The sequence below is a fragment of the Ambystoma mexicanum genome, chromosome 2q (genome assembly GCF_040938575.1).
Source record: "Ambystoma mexicanum isolate Mex_15411 chromosome 2q, UKY_AmexF1_1, whole genome shotgun sequence".
NCBI classification, from domain to species: Eukaryota; Metazoa; Chordata; class Amphibia; order Caudata; family Ambystomatidae; genus Ambystoma; species Ambystoma mexicanum.
Window position 1 is genome coordinate 868,308,337 of NC_090924.1, and position 18,919 is coordinate 868,327,255.

General features: G+C 44.6%; 1 protein-coding gene across 1 annotated transcript in view; it reads left to right on the top strand.

Moving 5' to 3' along the window:
• ODAD2 (outer dynein arm docking complex subunit 2) overlaps positions 1 to 18,919 on the top strand; it is a 1,183,909-nt gene that overhangs the window by 395,380 nt on the left and 769,610 nt on the right. The window contains exon 8 of the mRNA XM_069648108.1: positions 2,190 to 2,401. Coding sequence (XP_069504209.1) covers positions 2,190 to 2,401 — 212 coding nt within the window. The remainder of the gene's footprint in view (positions 1 to 2,189; positions 2,402 to 18,919) is intronic.

The following is an 18,919-nucleotide window of genomic DNA, read 5'->3' on the forward strand; positions in this document are numbered from 1 at the left end:
TCTGAAATACACGCGCCCAGGCCAATCGCGTGTGGAACTTCTCGCGCACCCATGAAATACATGCGCCCAGGCCAATCGCGTGTGCAACTTCTCACACACCTCTGAAATACACGCGCCCAGGCCAATCACGTGTGGAACTTCTCGCGCACCCCTGAAATACACGCGCCCAGGCCAATCGTGTGTGGAACTTCTCGCGCACCCCTGAAATACACGCGCCCAGTCCATTCGTGTGTGGACCTTCTCGCGCACCCCTGAAATACACGCGCCCAGGCCATTCGCGTGTGGAACTTCTTGCGCACCCCTGAAATACACGCACCCACGCCATTTGCGTGTAATACTTCTCGCGCACCCCTGAAATACACGCACACGCTCCCCCAGGCCAGATCGCCTGTGAAACTTCTTGCGCACGCGAAACACCCGTAATACGCGTTCCCTGCTTTGCGTTTGCTGTTTGCCAGTCCGGTAAACTGGTACAGGGTTGGCGCAGCCCTTTTCGATGGTTTTGCGATCTTGATGGCTTTTCCTTGCGCGAGGGCGTTCTTGGGGGCGTAACTGGCGTTGCTGCAGGGTCGCTGCGCCACTCTGCGCCACGTCTGCTTTTGGAGGCGAAAATCCATGAATATGCTGTGCACGGAAATTGATTTTATCGCACGCGGCTGGCGCAGACATTCGCACGGGCACGCTGTGCGCCAGCCGCGTGCAACACTTTTGTGAGGAATTCCATGAATCGGCCTGTAAATGAGGTGAAATTGTTAGTTTTAGTCCTTCCACGCATTCAACCCTTGTGTTTCTTATATATTCTAAATGGTTGTTCAGAAATAGATCTTCTGCTTCATATTTCTAAAAAGACTTGTTGATTGCCAAAAAATAGGGTTAATTGGATATCCTTATTTGCTTTTCTTTGTCCTCATCTTTAAAGGTAAATACAAACAGAAAGACAAAAGGTTGTTGAAAGTATTGGGTCAGTTTCTGCATCCTCATTTTCTCTCTAATTAAAGTTGCATTTAATATAGATTAATAAGATGTGAAACCACATCAAAAATTTAAAATCAAAATATTAAACCCAACCACTTAGTTTTTAGGAAAAAGATTCTAAGAACATTGAAAGTTTCTAAGAACAATGGAAGTCCTATCAATTTTCTCAACATGATATTCGAGGTTGGACTTCATGTCTAATATATCTGTACAAAGATATGATTGTCACATATAACAAACTAAGTGAATGAAAATATGGACAATGATACGTTATTAAGGATATCTGCAATAATCATAAGCATCAAGATAAACAGCAAGGACACTCTGGGGTGAAGACATTGATAAGCAAATAAGGGTATTTAATTTACATTTAAAGATGAAGGCAAAGAAAAGCAAATCTGTATTTGGATGATCAGCAAGACTTATTAGAAATATTAAGCAGAAGATCTATTTTTAGACAACCATATCAATGTATTTTTTAAATCTATATTAATGAAAGACACTGAAATTATCTAATACTTAGGTTTCACTTTGGTTTCTGTTAGCAATTCGAGCAACCCAATTTCTTTCCTTTTCAACATATTGTTTATATGTAAATAAACGAACTTGTAGATCTTACAAGCACAAGAATACTTTCTGACTTTGATAAGGCTATATTGATTAAGGGACTATGGAGATGTGGTCTCTAAGTAAATACATGCAGCTATAGATCTATACACAATTAAACATAGGTGAAAGTACATCTCAATAACTATCATCTGCCGGTTATTTAACATCATTTGAAGCCGTGCACTCCTAAGATCTGAAGTTTCCTTCTTGGAAGAAGGTTTTTGGCCTGGCCATCCCTAGCACGTAGAGTGTGTCAGGGATGCAGGTCCTTTCCATGAAGGACCATTTTATGAGGCTTCATAGAGGTGATGCGTAGGAGAAACTATTCCTTCATCCCTAAGGTGGTGTCAAGCTTTTGTATGATCCAGAGCATCCCTCTGCCGGTGTCCTTCGAGAACCTGGCCACAGCAGTGGATACCATGTGTTTGATTCCTAAATAGTGGATAACATATTTCTAATTATGACAAACTATATAAACCTAGTTCTTGGCTATTATGTAATATGTATGCATAATTTCATCTTTTTAAATATCTAAATGTGCAGTATTCTATGTGCTTTTTACACTGCCAATTTGTAGATCTGTATATGTGGATTCCTTTTATTAGGACTTTAAATTCCATCAAGAACTAAAGCTATCTGAAGAGATTGAGGACCTGGATGTAGTTGATGCTGAAGACCCTAGCAAAACAGAGAGATCCATTGAATATCAACAAAAAGTGGAGCGTGAGAAGGCAAAGCAAACGTCTGCAAAAGGCAAGCCCACTGGGAAGCCAAAATATGAACTATCTGAGAAATGGAAGAATCTTGGCCTGACTGAGTATGTATACGTTTTCTATAATTGACTTCTTTGTTTTAGTTGATTACATTAATTTCCTCTTTACTGGTATGAAATATATATATTTAATATGAATACTTGCTAAAATAAAGCCTTTATATAGTTACAATATTGTAATTGTATCAGAAGAACTAATGTGTAACCCTTTAATGCAGTTTCTGATCCGATTGGCCACCATTTTGAATGTGAAATAGATCTCAGACAGAACGGTTGTAATTTTATTTATAACATCATCAACTATCTCAGCATTATGCCTTCTGTCCATGATATATGCCAGAAAAGAACTAAGCCCTTTACATGCCTCCTCCTATGTGCACATAAAACAGTTTTCTAGAATTATTTTCACCACTATCAGAGCCAGATATTCAAAACTCTTCTGCATCTTGTTTTGTGCGTTTCATCAGTTTTATTTTGACCAGACCATAATTCAATCTGAAGTATATTTCGAATGGATTGTGTCCCCCCACATATTCCTCATCTTTAGATATCTTCCTCTTCCAGCATCAGCTGTTTCGGAATGTATTTTTCAGCAGAGGGCGCTGTGCATCATCTTGGTTGACTCGATGTCCCTCGAGGGCCTCAATCTCAAGGTTGACGTAATTGAAGGTATAAATTGCAAGCACTGCGCCCGTTATTCAGTTCCGTTTTTCCGCAATAGCTTACGCTTCGGATATGGCACATTTTTTTATTTAAAAAAAAAATCATTTTTTGATAATTTTATATTGATTTTTAAACAACAGCATAACTTACAGACTCTTATGTACATTGCATAAGATTGTCCGGTCAATTGTGTCTGTATGTTCCACATCCCACAATTCTCCCCCACCCTCATCCCACCCTATCCACTGACATCATGCTAACATCTTACATTGACTCTAGATATATGCATTCACATTCGCTACTGATTGTACGGGACGGTTATTGCTGTGCCAATATTGCTATACGGTAAGGCCCTCAACTCCTGTACCATATGCTTCCAGGAGTCGAGGTCAACACTTGGTTCGCCTTGGCCCCCCCCCCCCGGGTTGCTTCCTGCCATACTGAGGTTTCTGCAAGCATCCATTTTTGGAGGTCGCTCCACCATAGGTGCACTTCATGTCTCTTGTGTTTTTTCCACCCCATTGCTATTCTTCGTTTCGCCAGGATGTATGCTAAGTCCTTCAGCTTATTGACATGTCTCGCCTTTTTCAGTCGCACAAAAATGGCCAGCATACAGGCTACCGGGGTACTCGTGTCCAACGCTATACCAGCCCTGGCCAAGGTCTGCGCTATTTCTTCCCAATATTGTTGGATCTCCAAGCAAGCCTTGAACATGTGCACCAAATCTGCATTAATCAGTCCGAATTTCGGGCAGGTTTGTTCTGTTGCCTTGCTGAAATTAGCAATCCTCTTCGGGGTTAGGTATTCCCTATGAGTTATGTACAACTGTATTCATTGGAGCTCTGCTTTTCTAGACACCTTTTTATGGTAGGTTAATGCTATACCCGAGACTGCGTCTGTTAATTGCTCTTGCAACTCTGCCTCCCAGCTGCACCTGATCTGACTCAGCATATCCCCACTCCATGACATTAGTAACTCATATATCCTAGACACCACATGTCCCCCCCCCCCCTCTGAAATATCATAAAGTGTTTCTATGGTGTCATCTTCTTGTAACAGTTAGTGCTACTCTGCATCTTGTGACGTGCCATAGGAATCCTCAGCATATGCAGTCGAGCCTGGTAAAGTAGCCTTTAGGGATGTTGTACGGAATATTAGTAAAGAAATGAAGTAGATTTGGGAGCACTACCATTTTTAATAATGCTGCTCTCCCCATCAGTGAGAGCGACAATCGGACCCAGAAAGCCATGGACCATTCTACTTTTTCCACTGCCTTTAGTGTGTTCTGTAAATACTCTGTCTTCTGGCCGTGAAATATATCTACTCCCAGGTATCTAAATGAGTTGACCTCCCACTTTAACGATAGTGTAGGCAGTGCAATAGGAGAAGTTCCCTTGTATGCTTCATGATTTCAGTGCATTAATCGTAATGCCTGATAGGTCTGCGTACCGCTCGAACACATACAAAATATACTGTAAATTGGAGTCTGGGTGCTGTAAGTACAAAAGCATATTGTCAGCATATAGAGAGATTAAATTAACGTTGCCCTGTATAACTATGCCTGCTTTGTGATATTTCTTCCGAAGGTACACTGCCAGCGATTCGAAAGCCAGTATAAACAGCATACAAGACCATGGGAAGCCCTATCTGGTACCTTTCTCCAACTGCCATTGGCCCGAAATGTGGGCTCCTATCCTGACTCTAGGTTGTGGGCTGCTATACAGCAGCTGTACCCATTTTATGTAAATTGGCCTCATACTGAAGCTGCGCAATACCGCTGTTAGCCATGGCCATCACGGTTTTGGTTACTCACAAAACTGCAACATAGCTTCGAGAATGGCCTCTTCATCTGCTTCTTCAACCCCGAAGACCGGGTTCAAGAAGTGTATCGTCCCACATGATACAACATCAAAGGCTACAGTTCATTGGAGCAGTCCTGGATGCGGCCTCGGGAAAAGTCTCGCCACACATTCTGCAGCTGTTCACCAAATTCCAGAGTGCCCAGTGTCTTCTGGCCTCTGACTTTTTGAGGTTGCTCGGCCTTATGGCATCCTGCATTTCCTGGTGACAGAGGCTTGCCTGAGGATGAGATCCATTCAATAGGCATTCAGAACCCAGAAGTCTCAGTTCTCGGGCAAGATGTCAGTTGTGCTTCTGGTTCAGAAAAGGGTTGCACCGGATCTCCTGTGGTGGGCCTGCAAAGACATTTTAAAGGGAGAACCCTTTTGGGAGCCATGGCCGGAGGTAACATTAGTTACAGACGCCTCACTCACGGGGTGGGGTGGGGAGCCCACGCCAACAATCTGTCCGTGGCCATTGGTCTGAGGGCAATCAGAGTAGTGCTGAAGGACTTTCTGCCCTCTGTATGGGAAATGAATGTCCTGATAATGACACACAACACAGTGGCCATGTACTACCTCAACAATAGAGGAGGTGTAGGATAACTATCACTGTGCAGAGAGGCAATGCAGCTTTGGTTCTGGGCAGTTCAAGAAGGAATCTCCCTATCGGCAGTTCCCCTGGCTGGAGAGGAGAACACGACAGCAGGCGCTGAGCAGGCAGAGCACAGTCTCCCACGAGCTCAGGAAGTCTTTCAAGAGATCTTCACCCTTTGGGCAACACCTGCAGTAGATCTGTTTGCGACCAGTGTCAACCGGAAATGCAAGGTGTTTTGCTTCAGGGAATGTCCCCCAAGAGGAGCTCTAGAGGACGCGTTCGTACTGGACTGGGAGTTTCCATTCCTAAATGCGTTTCCTTCAGTCCCCGTCATTCCTCAAGTGATCAGGAGGTGGAGAAAGTTTGGAAAATCCATGATCCTAATTGCTTGGAATTGGGCCAGGAGGACATGGTACCAGAACCTTCTGGACATGTCCATCTGCCCTTGAATGCGTCTTCCACAAAGAGAGGACCTTCTCTCATGAGAGGAGGGTTGGGTTCTCCATTCAGAGGTCAAGAAACTCAGCCTTCATGCATAGTTTCTGAGAGCTTGAGATATAAGGCGTGGGACCTCCTGGAAGATGTAATGGAGATTTTGCTTTTGGCCAGTAGACCAGCAACAAAATCTTTGTATTGCTATCATTGGAACAAGTTCTGCAGCTTGTGCAGAGAGAATAATGTGGATCCTTTTCAGTGCAATACCCCTATGGTGTTGTCTTTCCTATTGCATCTAACTAATCCGGTTCCCCAGATTGGAACCATCAAGGGGTACTTGCAGCGCTTTCTTTTTTAAATGTTTTTTCAAATTGTTTATATTATTTTAAATGGTACATGAACAGATAATGTAGATCAGTCATTTCTTCGTACATATTATAAAACAGATGTGACCTTATCTCAACCATCGTATTCATAATGGAAAAAAAGTCGAAAATTAAAAATAAATAAAAGGGGAGAAGAAGAAGGAGAGAAAGGAAAAGTAAAAAAAGAGAAACCACAACACACAGATGCAAGTGAGGGGCCAGATTAAGTAAACCTTAGGGCAAAATTGTAAACATCTAAGCATAAAGGTAATTAAACACAGTATTAAATGAAAATACTCTATTTCTAATCCTGCATCACCCAAAAGTCCAGCATTTTGGGACTAAAAAAATATCGTATTCCAAAATACTGAATTATGAGAGTGGGGGTGTCCACCGCTCCCTTAATTCTGTATTTTGGTCTGCAGGGGTGTCCCCCGCATAGAAAAAATGTGTCTCGAATTACAAAATTGCAAACCTATTGTGTTCGTGATTTTGTAGTTCGAGATTTTGGTTTTCGTGATATTAACGTACATTCATTAAACGCACCCCAAGATGTCGCTGATTATTCAATTTCTAATCAGACTCACAAATGTGTTCCCTCCAGTCCCATGTCTAATCCCAGTTTGGGATTTAATTCTAGCTCTAAAATTCCTTATGTGTGCTCCCTTTGAGCCTCTTCACTCCTGTCCATTGAGGCTTTTGACATTTAAGACAATCTATTTAATAACTTTAACATCAGTCCGCAGGGTGAGCGAATTACAAGCCTTATCATCAGTGCCTTAAGTGGCACTACAAATCGAGCCGGGGCTCATCGAGGGGGCGTGGCCTAGCAACGGGGGTCTTCATGGCCCGTTAGGCCATGCCCCCTTGACGAGCCCTGGCTCAATGGGCTACTGGCACCCCTGCAGGCAGGCTTTTGTAGAGGTTAGCACCCTCTCCCCAATCGGGGAGAGGTTGCTGATCTCTGCATTTATTTTGTATAGGCTTGCCTGCCAGGGGACAGTGCCTCGCCTATTCAGTCTTAATGGTGGTGCTGCCCCTCGGCAGCTGGAGAGGGGCAGCGTCACCATGAAGGCTGAAAGGGTGAGGCCACTGGAAGCAGAGGCCTTTTTCCTAAAGACTGAAACTCCCGCGAATCCGCGGGACCTTCAGTATTTAGAAAGCAAGGCTTCTGCTTCCAGCGGCCTCATGTTTTCTCCATAATGTGGCGCCGGCCCACGTGCATCACTTAATTAAAGGGATGCCTCGCAGGTGCGGCGCCACCATTATGGCTAAAAGGCATTTTTTTCTGAAGCCTGAAGCTCTCGCTCACGAGTGAGAGCTTCAGGCTTTAGAAAAAAATGCCTTTTCGTGTAGTGGCCAGGGCTGCCAGGGGAGATTAGTGGGCCCCGGCAGGGCCCCGCCTCAAAACGAAATTTCGGAGCCTGCCGGGGCCCAGCCCCGGCAGGCCCCGGCCCACTTAAAGCCCTGCTTATCATATAAGCCACCATTTACAACTTTTTATAACGACAAAGTTGTCCTTAGAGTTAAAACCACTTTTCATCCGGAAGTAGTTTCTGACTTTCACATCTCACAGAAAATTGTTTTATCAACAGTCTGTCAGCCTCCCTAGTAAAGAGGAAGAAAGACTGCACAGACTAGACCGTAAAAGAGCACTGAGCTTTTACATATCACGACTAATTTCAGGCATAAGAACTAACTTTTTATGGGTTACACAGAACATAAATTGGGTCTGGCAGTAACGAAACAGACGTTATTCAGATGGATAATTCTGTGTATCACAAAATGTTCTAAATTTGCAGTAAAGGATCCCCCAGAAGGTCTGTAAACTCACTCCACAAGGTGCATGGCTACGTCTTCTGCCTTACAGTGGGGGTGCTGATTAATGACATTTGTGCGGCAGCCACCTGGTTTTCCATTCATACCTTCACAAAACACTACTGCCTGAACTCTGCTTCCGCCAAGGAGGTTGGATTTGGAAGGGCGTTTCTACATTCTATTCGTGACAAAATGTGAAAATTAGTATTCTTTTTCAAAAGGTCTTACACCATCCTTCAAGTCTCATACTGCTTTGGGAATCTATCTAGAGATGTGGAATACGTGGGAGGATACAATATATTTGAAGAACAAGTTACTTACCATTGGTAACGTTCTTTTGACTGGATGTTCCTCCCACTTATTCCTCATTGCCCCTCACCTCCTACCCCACAAATGTCCACTAATTACACATCCTTCTAAGACTAATACTGTCTTGGTTACGCTAATGCTGGTTATCCTGTGGGTTGAAGGCGAAAAAACTGAACTGAATAACGGGCTCAGTGTGTGATATTTATACGTTTGATTACGTCATCTTCGAGATGGAGGCCCTCGGGGGACATCGAGTCGACCACAACGACACACAGTACCCTATGTTGAAAATGTTTTTCCGAAGCAGTTGACGCTGGAAGGAAAGATATCTAAAGATGTGGAATACGTGGCAATAACATCCAGTCGAAAGAACGTTACCAGCGGAAAGTAGCATGTTCTTCTACTGTTCAACTTTCCTCTATGTTGCTTTATTCTGAGCGGTGTTGGTATTTAAAAATTAATTTTCATGGTTCTGAGCCTTCACTCCACACATACTCTGCATAGAGACATGAAAAGTGATGCATGGGCAGAGAACTTTGTGACTCATGAGTAATAATTCTTTTGCCACTTGCCTGATCTGTTTAAGCTTAGATCATGATACGAATGGCTGCATGCAGGTTTTGTATCGCTCTTCCATAGATCCTTGAGACACTTGATGAAAGAGGCCATAAAACAAAGTCACCTGTTTAGTAATTTTTGTTTTGACATTGTGTGGACTATGAATGTGTTGTATGCCCATCATCCTGAATCACACATATAAAAGCTTCTTGTGACCATGAATTACTGATTCTGAGTTAAGCCTCTTCCATGTCGACTTCAATTGAGACCCCTTTGTTTGGGCTTGTTGGGGATTGAATTTGAAGAAGACCAAGGCCATAATCCCTCTAGATGCCTTGAAAGTCTAATGTTGGATAACAAGTATTGCCTGGCCTGGCTTGGTTGGGCGGTAGGATTACAAGATGTGACATTTGATGACCAGCCATTGACTCTGGATTTAGTGTTACAGTGAAGGGTTTCAATGAAGAATGAATCACTAGAGTTGTTCTCCTAGGCCAGCTTCCAATGCTGCAGGCTTCTTTCCTGATGTATTTAAGAAATGTTGCATGTTTTGGTCCTTGTCTAGAATTACCGGGGGAAGCGCATGCTAGGTACAATTTTTATAACACATTCACTATGGTAAACTGTTACCTGAAATTACAACACTAAATCTGTCACAAACTAGTCAATTTCATTAAAGTACAGAAACTGTTAACTAATGTAAAGCAGGGCCGTAGTTGGACAACACATTAATGAATTCCAACAATGTGTGACTAATCACAACACTACATTGAAATACATGCTTGCAACCATTTGTGCTTGTTAAAAACAATGTTTTCTGTAATTATTGGGAAAGCATCAGGATCCCAATTAATTGTCAATGACACTTCAAGAGACTGGCTGAGATAGGCAAAAGATAGACTGCAGCATAGGTTGCCATTGTGCATTGCTACTGATTAGAAATGGGAAGGGTGTCTCCCATTCAGCTGATTAGTTATGTTGGTAGGATAGTGCAAGCCCCTTCAGGCTACGGAGATAGCTTTCTGTGCTGTGATGGTGGTTCAGTTTCACTGAATGCAGGAAGGACAGGCATCCTAAGAGTGAGGGGATTGCATAGCTATTTTCTCCAGGGGCTAAACAAGCTCTGGATGTGCCTTAAGTAATAGCACAGTACATCAAGAGATACATTTTTTTATTCTGATTATCGCTAATGACTCGTCCTCAGCCCAATTCATTGTACACTGTGAAGTGTTATTGTGAATGGTTTGTCTGGGCAATCCAGCTGCCGGTCCCACATCACACACATACACATTTCTCGCTTCAGTCATTAACAGTGACTTTCCAAATCGCTAACATTTTGGTGATTATTGATGAAGGTTCCCAGTAGCGGGGTAGCAGGAGAGAACTGCACATAGCAATATGGCCCCCTTAAATAGAGATTCTGCATTTTGCAAAGCCCTGAGCATGGTGTTAAGGAGGCCTCAAAATCCCAAATAGACCTATAGGACTCTGATTCAGTCCAAATCAGACTCAATGAAAGTGTAGACAAACTTGCATTGCAAACTCCAGCTTTATTATGATCAAAACAAAGCTGGGACAGCATACAAGCATTTGAATCTCGTCACTCTCAACATGTTAATCTAGAAAAGTTGTTAAAGTAGTATAAATGTGTCATCAATGATGTCACAACATGATCTCATCCTACAAAACATATGCTGTATGGGGATAGGCTAGTGGGTTTGGCTACATATAAATTTCATTGGGTTACAAGTATCTGATGACTCCACCTGGACCCACCCCTAAATTGATAAAGGTTCAAATAAATCATCTCCACAACAAGTGGTTGGTTGGCATACTACTTGATGGGCGGCCTGACACTAAGGATTCTGATAGGTTGGCTCCCTGCTAACCAACCTTGGACATTTGACAGGTCTTCAAGATATGAGCCAGACAGAGTAGAGGGGGAGAGAGAGGCCCATGGACTGCTTTTCCTCCCATTAAAAAGTTACCATCCCTCATTCTCAGGCCATGAGACTGTGCAATCCCTTTGTACTTGGCCTTTTGTGGTGCGTTGTGTCTATGTGTGCGTTTAGGGAGTATTGCAGGTGTCTTATCTATGTTCACGTTTAATGAATAGTCAGTTTTCTCCAATTATGGGTCACATGTGATAGGACCATGTTTGGAATAGATTCTCTTTATTTATTGAGATTTCAGCTTTTATCACTGTGCGTGTTATGTTTTCTTTTACCGCTAAGGACACTCTTGAGATATTCTTCATAGAGTCTTTTGGCTTACTGCTTTACTGTACCTGGCTAACAAAGCCTGGTTGTGCTCTTATTAAACTTTAATTAATCTGGGAGTCTACTGCTTGCATCTTGGGAATTGCTATCTTGTGCCTTTGTTCTGTTGTTCCAATCCTCCTTTATTTCACTCTTACCTTGGCATTAGTGGCCCGCCACTGTCTAAGCGCTGCACAATTATGTATTTCTGTGGATTCATCCTTTTGAGCTCTTTCAAGCCCTAGATGCATGTGCTCATTCAAAAACATTCTGTGGATTCCATCTTTGGAAAGATGGCTGCCTAGTTACACTTTTGTTTCCATATTAGTGAGCTGTATTTGCGTGGCATTCATGTTGCAGCCACCTTATACATTGGTCATGTTGGTGTTCTTCATGTCTGTGGATCCTATGTTAATATTCATCATGTCTAAATGCATATATTACCTATTGTACGTGTTCTTCACGTGGAGTGCATGTTTGCTTTGTGTCTATAGCATACTCTTTTACTGTTAACAACATTAGATTGAATGTTGTTGCCATTTTCTGATCACGTTGTCCCCAAGCTCTGCTGTACCTGTGAGGGATAAGGCTGGAATGGCTGTCTGAGTAACATCTCTCACCTTTGCAGTATTGGTGTGGGGGAGGGGCAGAAGCCATGAATGATGTATTCATCTGACTCCCAGCATTCCTCCCTCTGGTCGAGTCCTTGACCACACTCATTCTTCTGCTCTCCCCCAGATAGGGCAGTTTGGGTATCCATATCTTGCTCACCCACTCAAGCTACTGCCACGTCTTACATGTTCGTCTGGACTCCAGGTCTTATAACATCATTCCCCATTTGAGGGGCTCCTGGGGCTATGTGAATTTTGACCCAGCAGGTGCAATAGGGCTCTGCATTGTTTGGGAACGGGGAAGTCATCCATTTGTGCATACTTATGCATGGGAGTATCCAAGTTTGTTACCATTTTCATTCCCAGTGCCTTTTTGGCAGTCTTTTTTGGATTGGCTTATTGTTATTCTCAAGTCGCAGAAAGCTAGTAGCACTACTAACAGTATGGCCACTAGTATTTGGAATGTGTTGGCCAACCAGGTGGGTATCCATGAGAACAGGTGGGTAAAGCAGTCATCATTCATAATGTCTTCCACCGTTTTTGTGTGCAATTCTTTCAAGGTGGCTATTGCCTCTGCGAGGGTCCCCTTTTCTGTAATGTGGGCAGGTTGTATGTGCAGCAAGAAGGGCCAATTTTTTGCACACACACCACCTTCCATGGCCGTAATAAGGTCAAGGACATACCTGTTTTGGAGAGTCATGAACCTGACTGCTCTTAGCTCTTTCCTTATGGCATTAAAGCCTTTCACAATTGTATTTATTGTCTGCTGCAGTTCCCATTGGGTTATTTGCAACCATTTGGCATTCGTATGTATGCCTGCAACCCAGGAGTAAAGAAGGATGTAAAGAACATTTATGTTCTACTGAACAATATATGCTCATCTGGTATGTCGTCATGTGCATTTGCTGCTTTAACTGAGGAATAGGTATCCTTCTTTGTGCGTTTCAGGGTGAGTGTCTTCTTATTTCTTAGGTGTGGATTCATTCGAGGGAAATCGCCAATCTACACCTCAGTGCTCCAGATAAGATTTTGAGGCATTTACTCCCTATTTTTAAACTTTGAGAGTAAATGTGATTTCAAATGAGTAAAACTGAGCTTTCTCCTTCGCAAAAGAGTAAAAAGTATCTGACATCCAGCCGTTGTGTGCAAAGAGTTTAAGCTGTATGGAAATCATTATCATGCGGCAGCTTTCTGTATTGTGACAGAAAAGCAGGTTTCTCTCGCAATTAACGGATAAATCACATGGTTCAGTAGCACAAACATCCTCACAAATGGAACAGATGAGCACTAACACTCTTGAGTTTTCCTTGCATTTAAAGCAAGGTTACAACAGCAGTATAAGCTTTTTAACTCTTCACCCACTCAGAGCAGCTTGAGTTGAAACTGTGCAGGCATCCCCCACACACACATAAAAGGCGAATCAGAGCAACACCAATGCAAGCTTGAATCCTGTAGAACAGGTGGAACTCACTGCAAGGTCTAAAGCAAGGTTATAAGATCCCCACTCAGAGAATCGATCAGGAATGTGTCTCTGCAGTAGAAGCTTCTCTCATATGAAACAGGTGTAACAGCCTTCAGTAGTAACATGGATCTCAGTAGAGCATGCTTTCCTCACATAGAACAGGAACAATGTGAGTCAACCATACAAGATTACTACACTTGGAGCAGGTTAATTGTGGGGCACAACAGTAGAAGTTCCACTTGCATAGAGAAAGAACTGCAAAGGATGGGGCAGTGCAAGCACCTCCACACTGAAGAGGTACATGTAGGGCCTCACCACAGCAGTGCAAACTACACTCACATAACTGGTACATCATAGGACTCAGCAGTGCACATTTCGAGTGGATTGTGTCCTCCAACATATTCCTCATCTTAGATGTATTCCATCCAGCTTTGCTGCTCTTCGGAAATTTTTTCGGCAGAGGGCGCCATGCGTCGATGTCGAGTCGATAGTCCCTCGAGGGTCTCCGTCGAGGGTGACGTCATCGGGTGTATAAGGCGCCCGTTGGCCTCAGTACTGTTTTTCCGCAGTAGGTTGCTTCGGACATTCGGCGCGCCTCGAGTTCTGTCAGTAAATTTAATATTACGAGAAGAAATAATGTCCTCGTCATCGACGCCGACCACGACCCCGAGATCTGGTTTTAAGAAATGCAAGCCGTGCGGCTCAAAAATGTCGATCACGGACCCGCACCGCGAGTGTTTGTGGTGTCTCGGGGAAGGCCATGACATGGAGGCCTGTTCGAAGTGTCAGGCGATGACGGGAAAGGCCTTGCGAAAAAGGAGAGGAAAGCTACAGGTAGGTCAAAAGGATCGGAAAGCCTCTAGCGTTGAGTCGAGACCCCATGGGGAAAAATCTCCTCAACGCGAAAGGCATAGATCCAGATCTTGAAGCGATTCTCATTGCTCGTCCTCTTCGTCAAAAAGTTGAAGAAACGATGCCATAGATCTCCCTCCACCTCGTCGTCAGACGAGTCTCTGAAAATGAAATACCCCACAAAACATTTGTCTACCGAAGAGTGGGAAGCATTTAGGGTCAAAATGATGGAGGTGTTTGAGAAAGCGAAGCCTCGGTCCGCGCCTTCTTCGGAAGCCGGCCGGGAGCGTCATCGCTCCGAGACTCGCGCGCCCGCAAGCCCGGGTGATCGTAAAAGGAAGGATAGAGAACCTTCCCGGACGCCGAACGAAAAACGCTCGAGTCGAGTCGACCGCTCTAAGTCACCGACTCCGTCCGAGACCTTCTACACCTCGAAGGGGAAACTGTCGAAGGCCGCCTCGATGCCCTCGAAGCAGACCCTGTTGACGACCACGATGTCATCAACGCCGTCGACGCCTTTATCGGCGTCGACGCCGAAACCTTCGGCGCCAAAGGCTCCAACCAAGCCAAGGCAGCTAGAAAAGGAGAAGGAGAAAACTGCAAGACATGTATCTTCTTCAAAATCTAGTATTACACCTCCTCCTCCTCCTCCTCTCCCAGAGAAGGTTTTCAAGCCTCTCCCTAGGAAGGAGTTTTTCAAATCCTTGACCTCAATTTTTGAGGATCAGGAGAGATCCGAAGAGGAAGATGTACCTTTTGGGTTGGAATATGGCATTGATACCTCTCCTGAGAATGATTTTGGTAGACCAGATCGAGGAGAGCATGCCAGTCAATCTTATCGTCAATTAATGACAAAGGTGGTAGACTACTTGGGATGGGCTAAACCAACAGCCCAATTCGTCCAGGACGATTTGACAGACATAATGGACCTTGGTCCCACTGAAGACCCAGTTTTACCTTTTCATGTAGCCTTACAAAACAGGGTGGCCAAGAATTGGGAAACTCTGGATTCTATTAATCCGGTGAATAAATCCCTAGCATCAAAATACCACCCAGCCAGTAGCGACCCCGGCTATCAAAACATCCAACTCCCGAGAGTTTGGTCATACAGGCAGCCACAGCTTCCAACAAACTTGCATACCCATCTATCCCTCCAGACAGGGACGATAAGCGTGTGGATGGTTGGGCACGGAAGGTATTTTCAGCCGGGAGCATGGCATTAAAATCTGCCAATTCCACATGTGCCTTGGCAAAATCTTCGTACACTCTGTGGGAGTGCATCGCAATGGCGGCGGAGCACATACCAGAAGGGGAAGAAAGGGAAGGTTTCCTAGCCATCGTTAGAGATGGAAAGGAGGCCATGCAGGAATCCCTTCAATCCGGATTGGACACTTCGGATAGTGTAAGCAGGTCCATGGGCACTAGCACGGTAATGTGCAGGTTTGCGTGGTTATGGAAGTCGGGTTTTGCACCGGACGTACAGAACTGCCTCCTGAACATGCCTTTTGACAGGTCAACTTTTTGGCAACAAGGCTGACGAGAGCCTTGAGAGGTTGCAGACCTCAAAAGCAGCGGCCAAATCTTTAGCAGCTGCTATTGGGCAACCTCAGCCTTTTCGTGCGCAAGGACAATCATGGAGGGGACGATCCTATCATTATTATACCTCATACGGGAAGACGAGAGGAATGGCCAGTCAAAGGTGCCAAAGAAAAGCCACTCGTGGTGGACGAGGAAAACGTGCTAAACCAGCACCAGCTGCAGCCTCTTTGCCATCAGCTGCTGCAACATCCGCCACAAAACCACTTTGAGGACTTGCACCACAAAACACCTTTAGGAGGCAGGCTGTCGCAGCATCTGCAAGAATGGCGAGCCATTACTTCAGATGTTTGGGCTCTAGAAATAATAGCCCAAGGCTATTGCCTTCCTTTTCTAAAGCAACCTCAAAGCAATCCACCAGGGAGACACCCGTTGAAGGTTTCAAATCCGCTCCTACAGCATAAAGTTCTAACCCTGCTGGAGAAAGGTGCCATAGAACCAGTACCTGCAGCGGAGAGGAACAAGGGTTGGTACTCCCCGTATTTTTTGATCCCCAAAAAGGACGGAGGACTGAGACCCATCTTGGACTTAAGAAGCTTGAACAAGTTCCTCAGGAAGGACAAGTTCAAGATGGTTACTCTTGCTCAGATCCGCCAGGCCCTTCAACTCCAGGACTGGTTGGTGTCATTGGACCTCCAGGATGCTTATTTTCATGTGCCGATTCATCACAAGCACAGAAAATACCTGAGGTTCGTTGTTGGCGACTCACACTATCAGTTTTGAGTCCTGCCATTCGGGTTGACCTCCGCCCCGAGGGTCTTCACCAAGTTAATGGTAGTGGTGGCAGCGCACCTCAGGAGAGGGGGGATTCATGTCTACCCCTACCTGGACGACTGGCTGATCAGAGCGCGCTCTGCCGAGCAAGCTTTGGATCATCTGAAAGTCACCTGCCACTTCCTCCACAAACTGGGCTTCTCCCTCAACTTAAAGAAGTCTCAAATGACACCTTCCCAACAGCTTCAATACATAGGAGCTGTATTAGACACATCCTTGGGAAAGAACTCGCCTCCCAAGACGAGGGCTCAAGACATTCTTCAGATGGTTTCAAAATTCCAAAATGCCCAAAATCGCCAGGCTTACGACTTTCTACGGTTACTCGGCCTCATGGCATCCTGCATTTTTCTGGTGCCAGAGGCACGCTTGAGGATGAGATCCCTTCAATGGGCCCTAAAGACTCAGTGGTCCCAGTTCTCGGGTCAAATGACAGATCTTCTTCAGATTCCGAACAAGGTCAGACAAGACCTTCTATGGTGGACCTGTGCAGAGAACATATTAAAGGGAGAACCCTTTTGGCAACCATGGCCGGAGGTCACAGTAGTGACAGACGCCTCACTCCTGGGGTGGGGAGCACATGCCAACGATTTGACGATAAACGGTCGCTGGTCTCCATCGGAGTCCAAACTACATATCAACCTTTTGGAGCTGAGGGCAATAAGACTAGCGCTGAAGGCCTTCCTGCCATCTGTCAGGGGAAAGAATGTCCTGATAATGACAGACAACACAGTGGCCATGCACTACCTAAACAAAAGAGGAGGTGTGGGGTCACTACCCCTGTGCAGAGAGGCAATGCAGCTCTGGTATTGGGTGATTCAAGAGGGAATCTCTTTAACGGCAATTCATCTAGCCGGGGAAGAGAATGACGGCAGATGCTCTGAGCAGGCAGAGCACGGTGTCCCACGAATGGGAATTGGCTCAGGAAGTCATTCAAGAGATCTTCGCCCTTTGGGGAACCCCTCAGGTAGACCTATTTGCAACCAGTACCAACCGAAAATGCGAAGGGTATTGCTCAAGGGAATTTCCCCCGAGAGGAGCCCTGGGGGACGCATTCGTGGTGGAGTGGAATTTCCCACTATTGTACGCGTTCCCTCCGATTCCCGTCATTCCTTAGGTCATCAGGAGGCTGAGACGCTTTGGGAACCGCATGATCCTAATTGCCCCGGACTGGGCCAGGAGAATGTGGTATCCGGACCTTCTAGATATGTCCATCTGTCCTCCAGTACTTCTTCCTTAGAGAGAGCACCTTCTCTCTCAAATGGAAGGTCAGGTTCTCCACCCAGAGGTCAGAACACTCAACCTTCATGCTTGGTATCTGAAAGACTGAGATACAGGGATTGGAACCTTCCAGATGATGTTATGGAGGTGTTGCTTTCGGCAAGAAGACCAGCAACAAAGTCTATGTACCGTTGCCGTTGGAAAAAGTTTTGCAACTGGTGCAGGGAAAAGAATGTCGATCCTTTTCTATGTTCTATTCCGGAAGTACTATCTTTCCTTCTGACCCTAGCATATAGAGGTCTGAATATCGGAAAAATAAAAGGTTACCTTGTGGCGCTTTCCATCTTCAAGCGCTCATAGGAAGAATGCTCCTACTTCAAAATTCCTTTGATAACACAATTCTTAAAAGGTCTCACTAATGTGTTTCCTCCTCATCCATTTCAAGTACCGATTTGGGATCTAAATTTAGTACTAAAATTCTTAATGTGTGCCCCTTTTGAACCTATGCACACGTGTCCATTAAGATTATTAACATGGAAAACAGCATTTTTAGTTGCTCTAACATCAGCAAGAAGAGTGAGCGAATTGCAGGCAATATCTTCTGGGCCACCCTATACTGTGTTCCATAAGGACAGGGCTGTGTTGAAGGTTAAACCATCATTTTTTACCGAAGGTAATATCTGATTTTCATTTAAATCAGAAAATTGTTTTACCCTCATTCTATCCTCCACCTCATCCTTCTAAGGAGGAGGAAAGACTACCCAGACTTGACCCAAAAAGAGCTTTAAGCTTTTACATCTCTAGGCTTTCTAGACTTAGAGTGGACAACCAGTTGTTTATAGGCTACACTGGAAGAAAGCTGGATCAATCAGTAACGAAACAAACAATTTCGCGCTGGATCGTGCTTTGCATTTCAGAATGCTACAGACTAGCACAAAAAGACCCACCTGAAGGGTTAAGAGCTCATTCCACCAGAGGCATCGCCTCTTCCACAGCCCTTCAAAGAGGTGTCCCTATAAGGTCCATTTGCGAAGCAGCAACTTGGTCTTCGCTTCACACCTTCTCAAAATTCTATAACCTGGATGCTTCCCAGTCTAGGGAGCTAACTTTTGGAAAAGCAGTGCTTTACTCTGCCATCTAAGGGCATTTAAAAAAATAAAAATAAAAAATAAATCTGACCCCTCCTCCAGAGGAACTATGCAAAATAC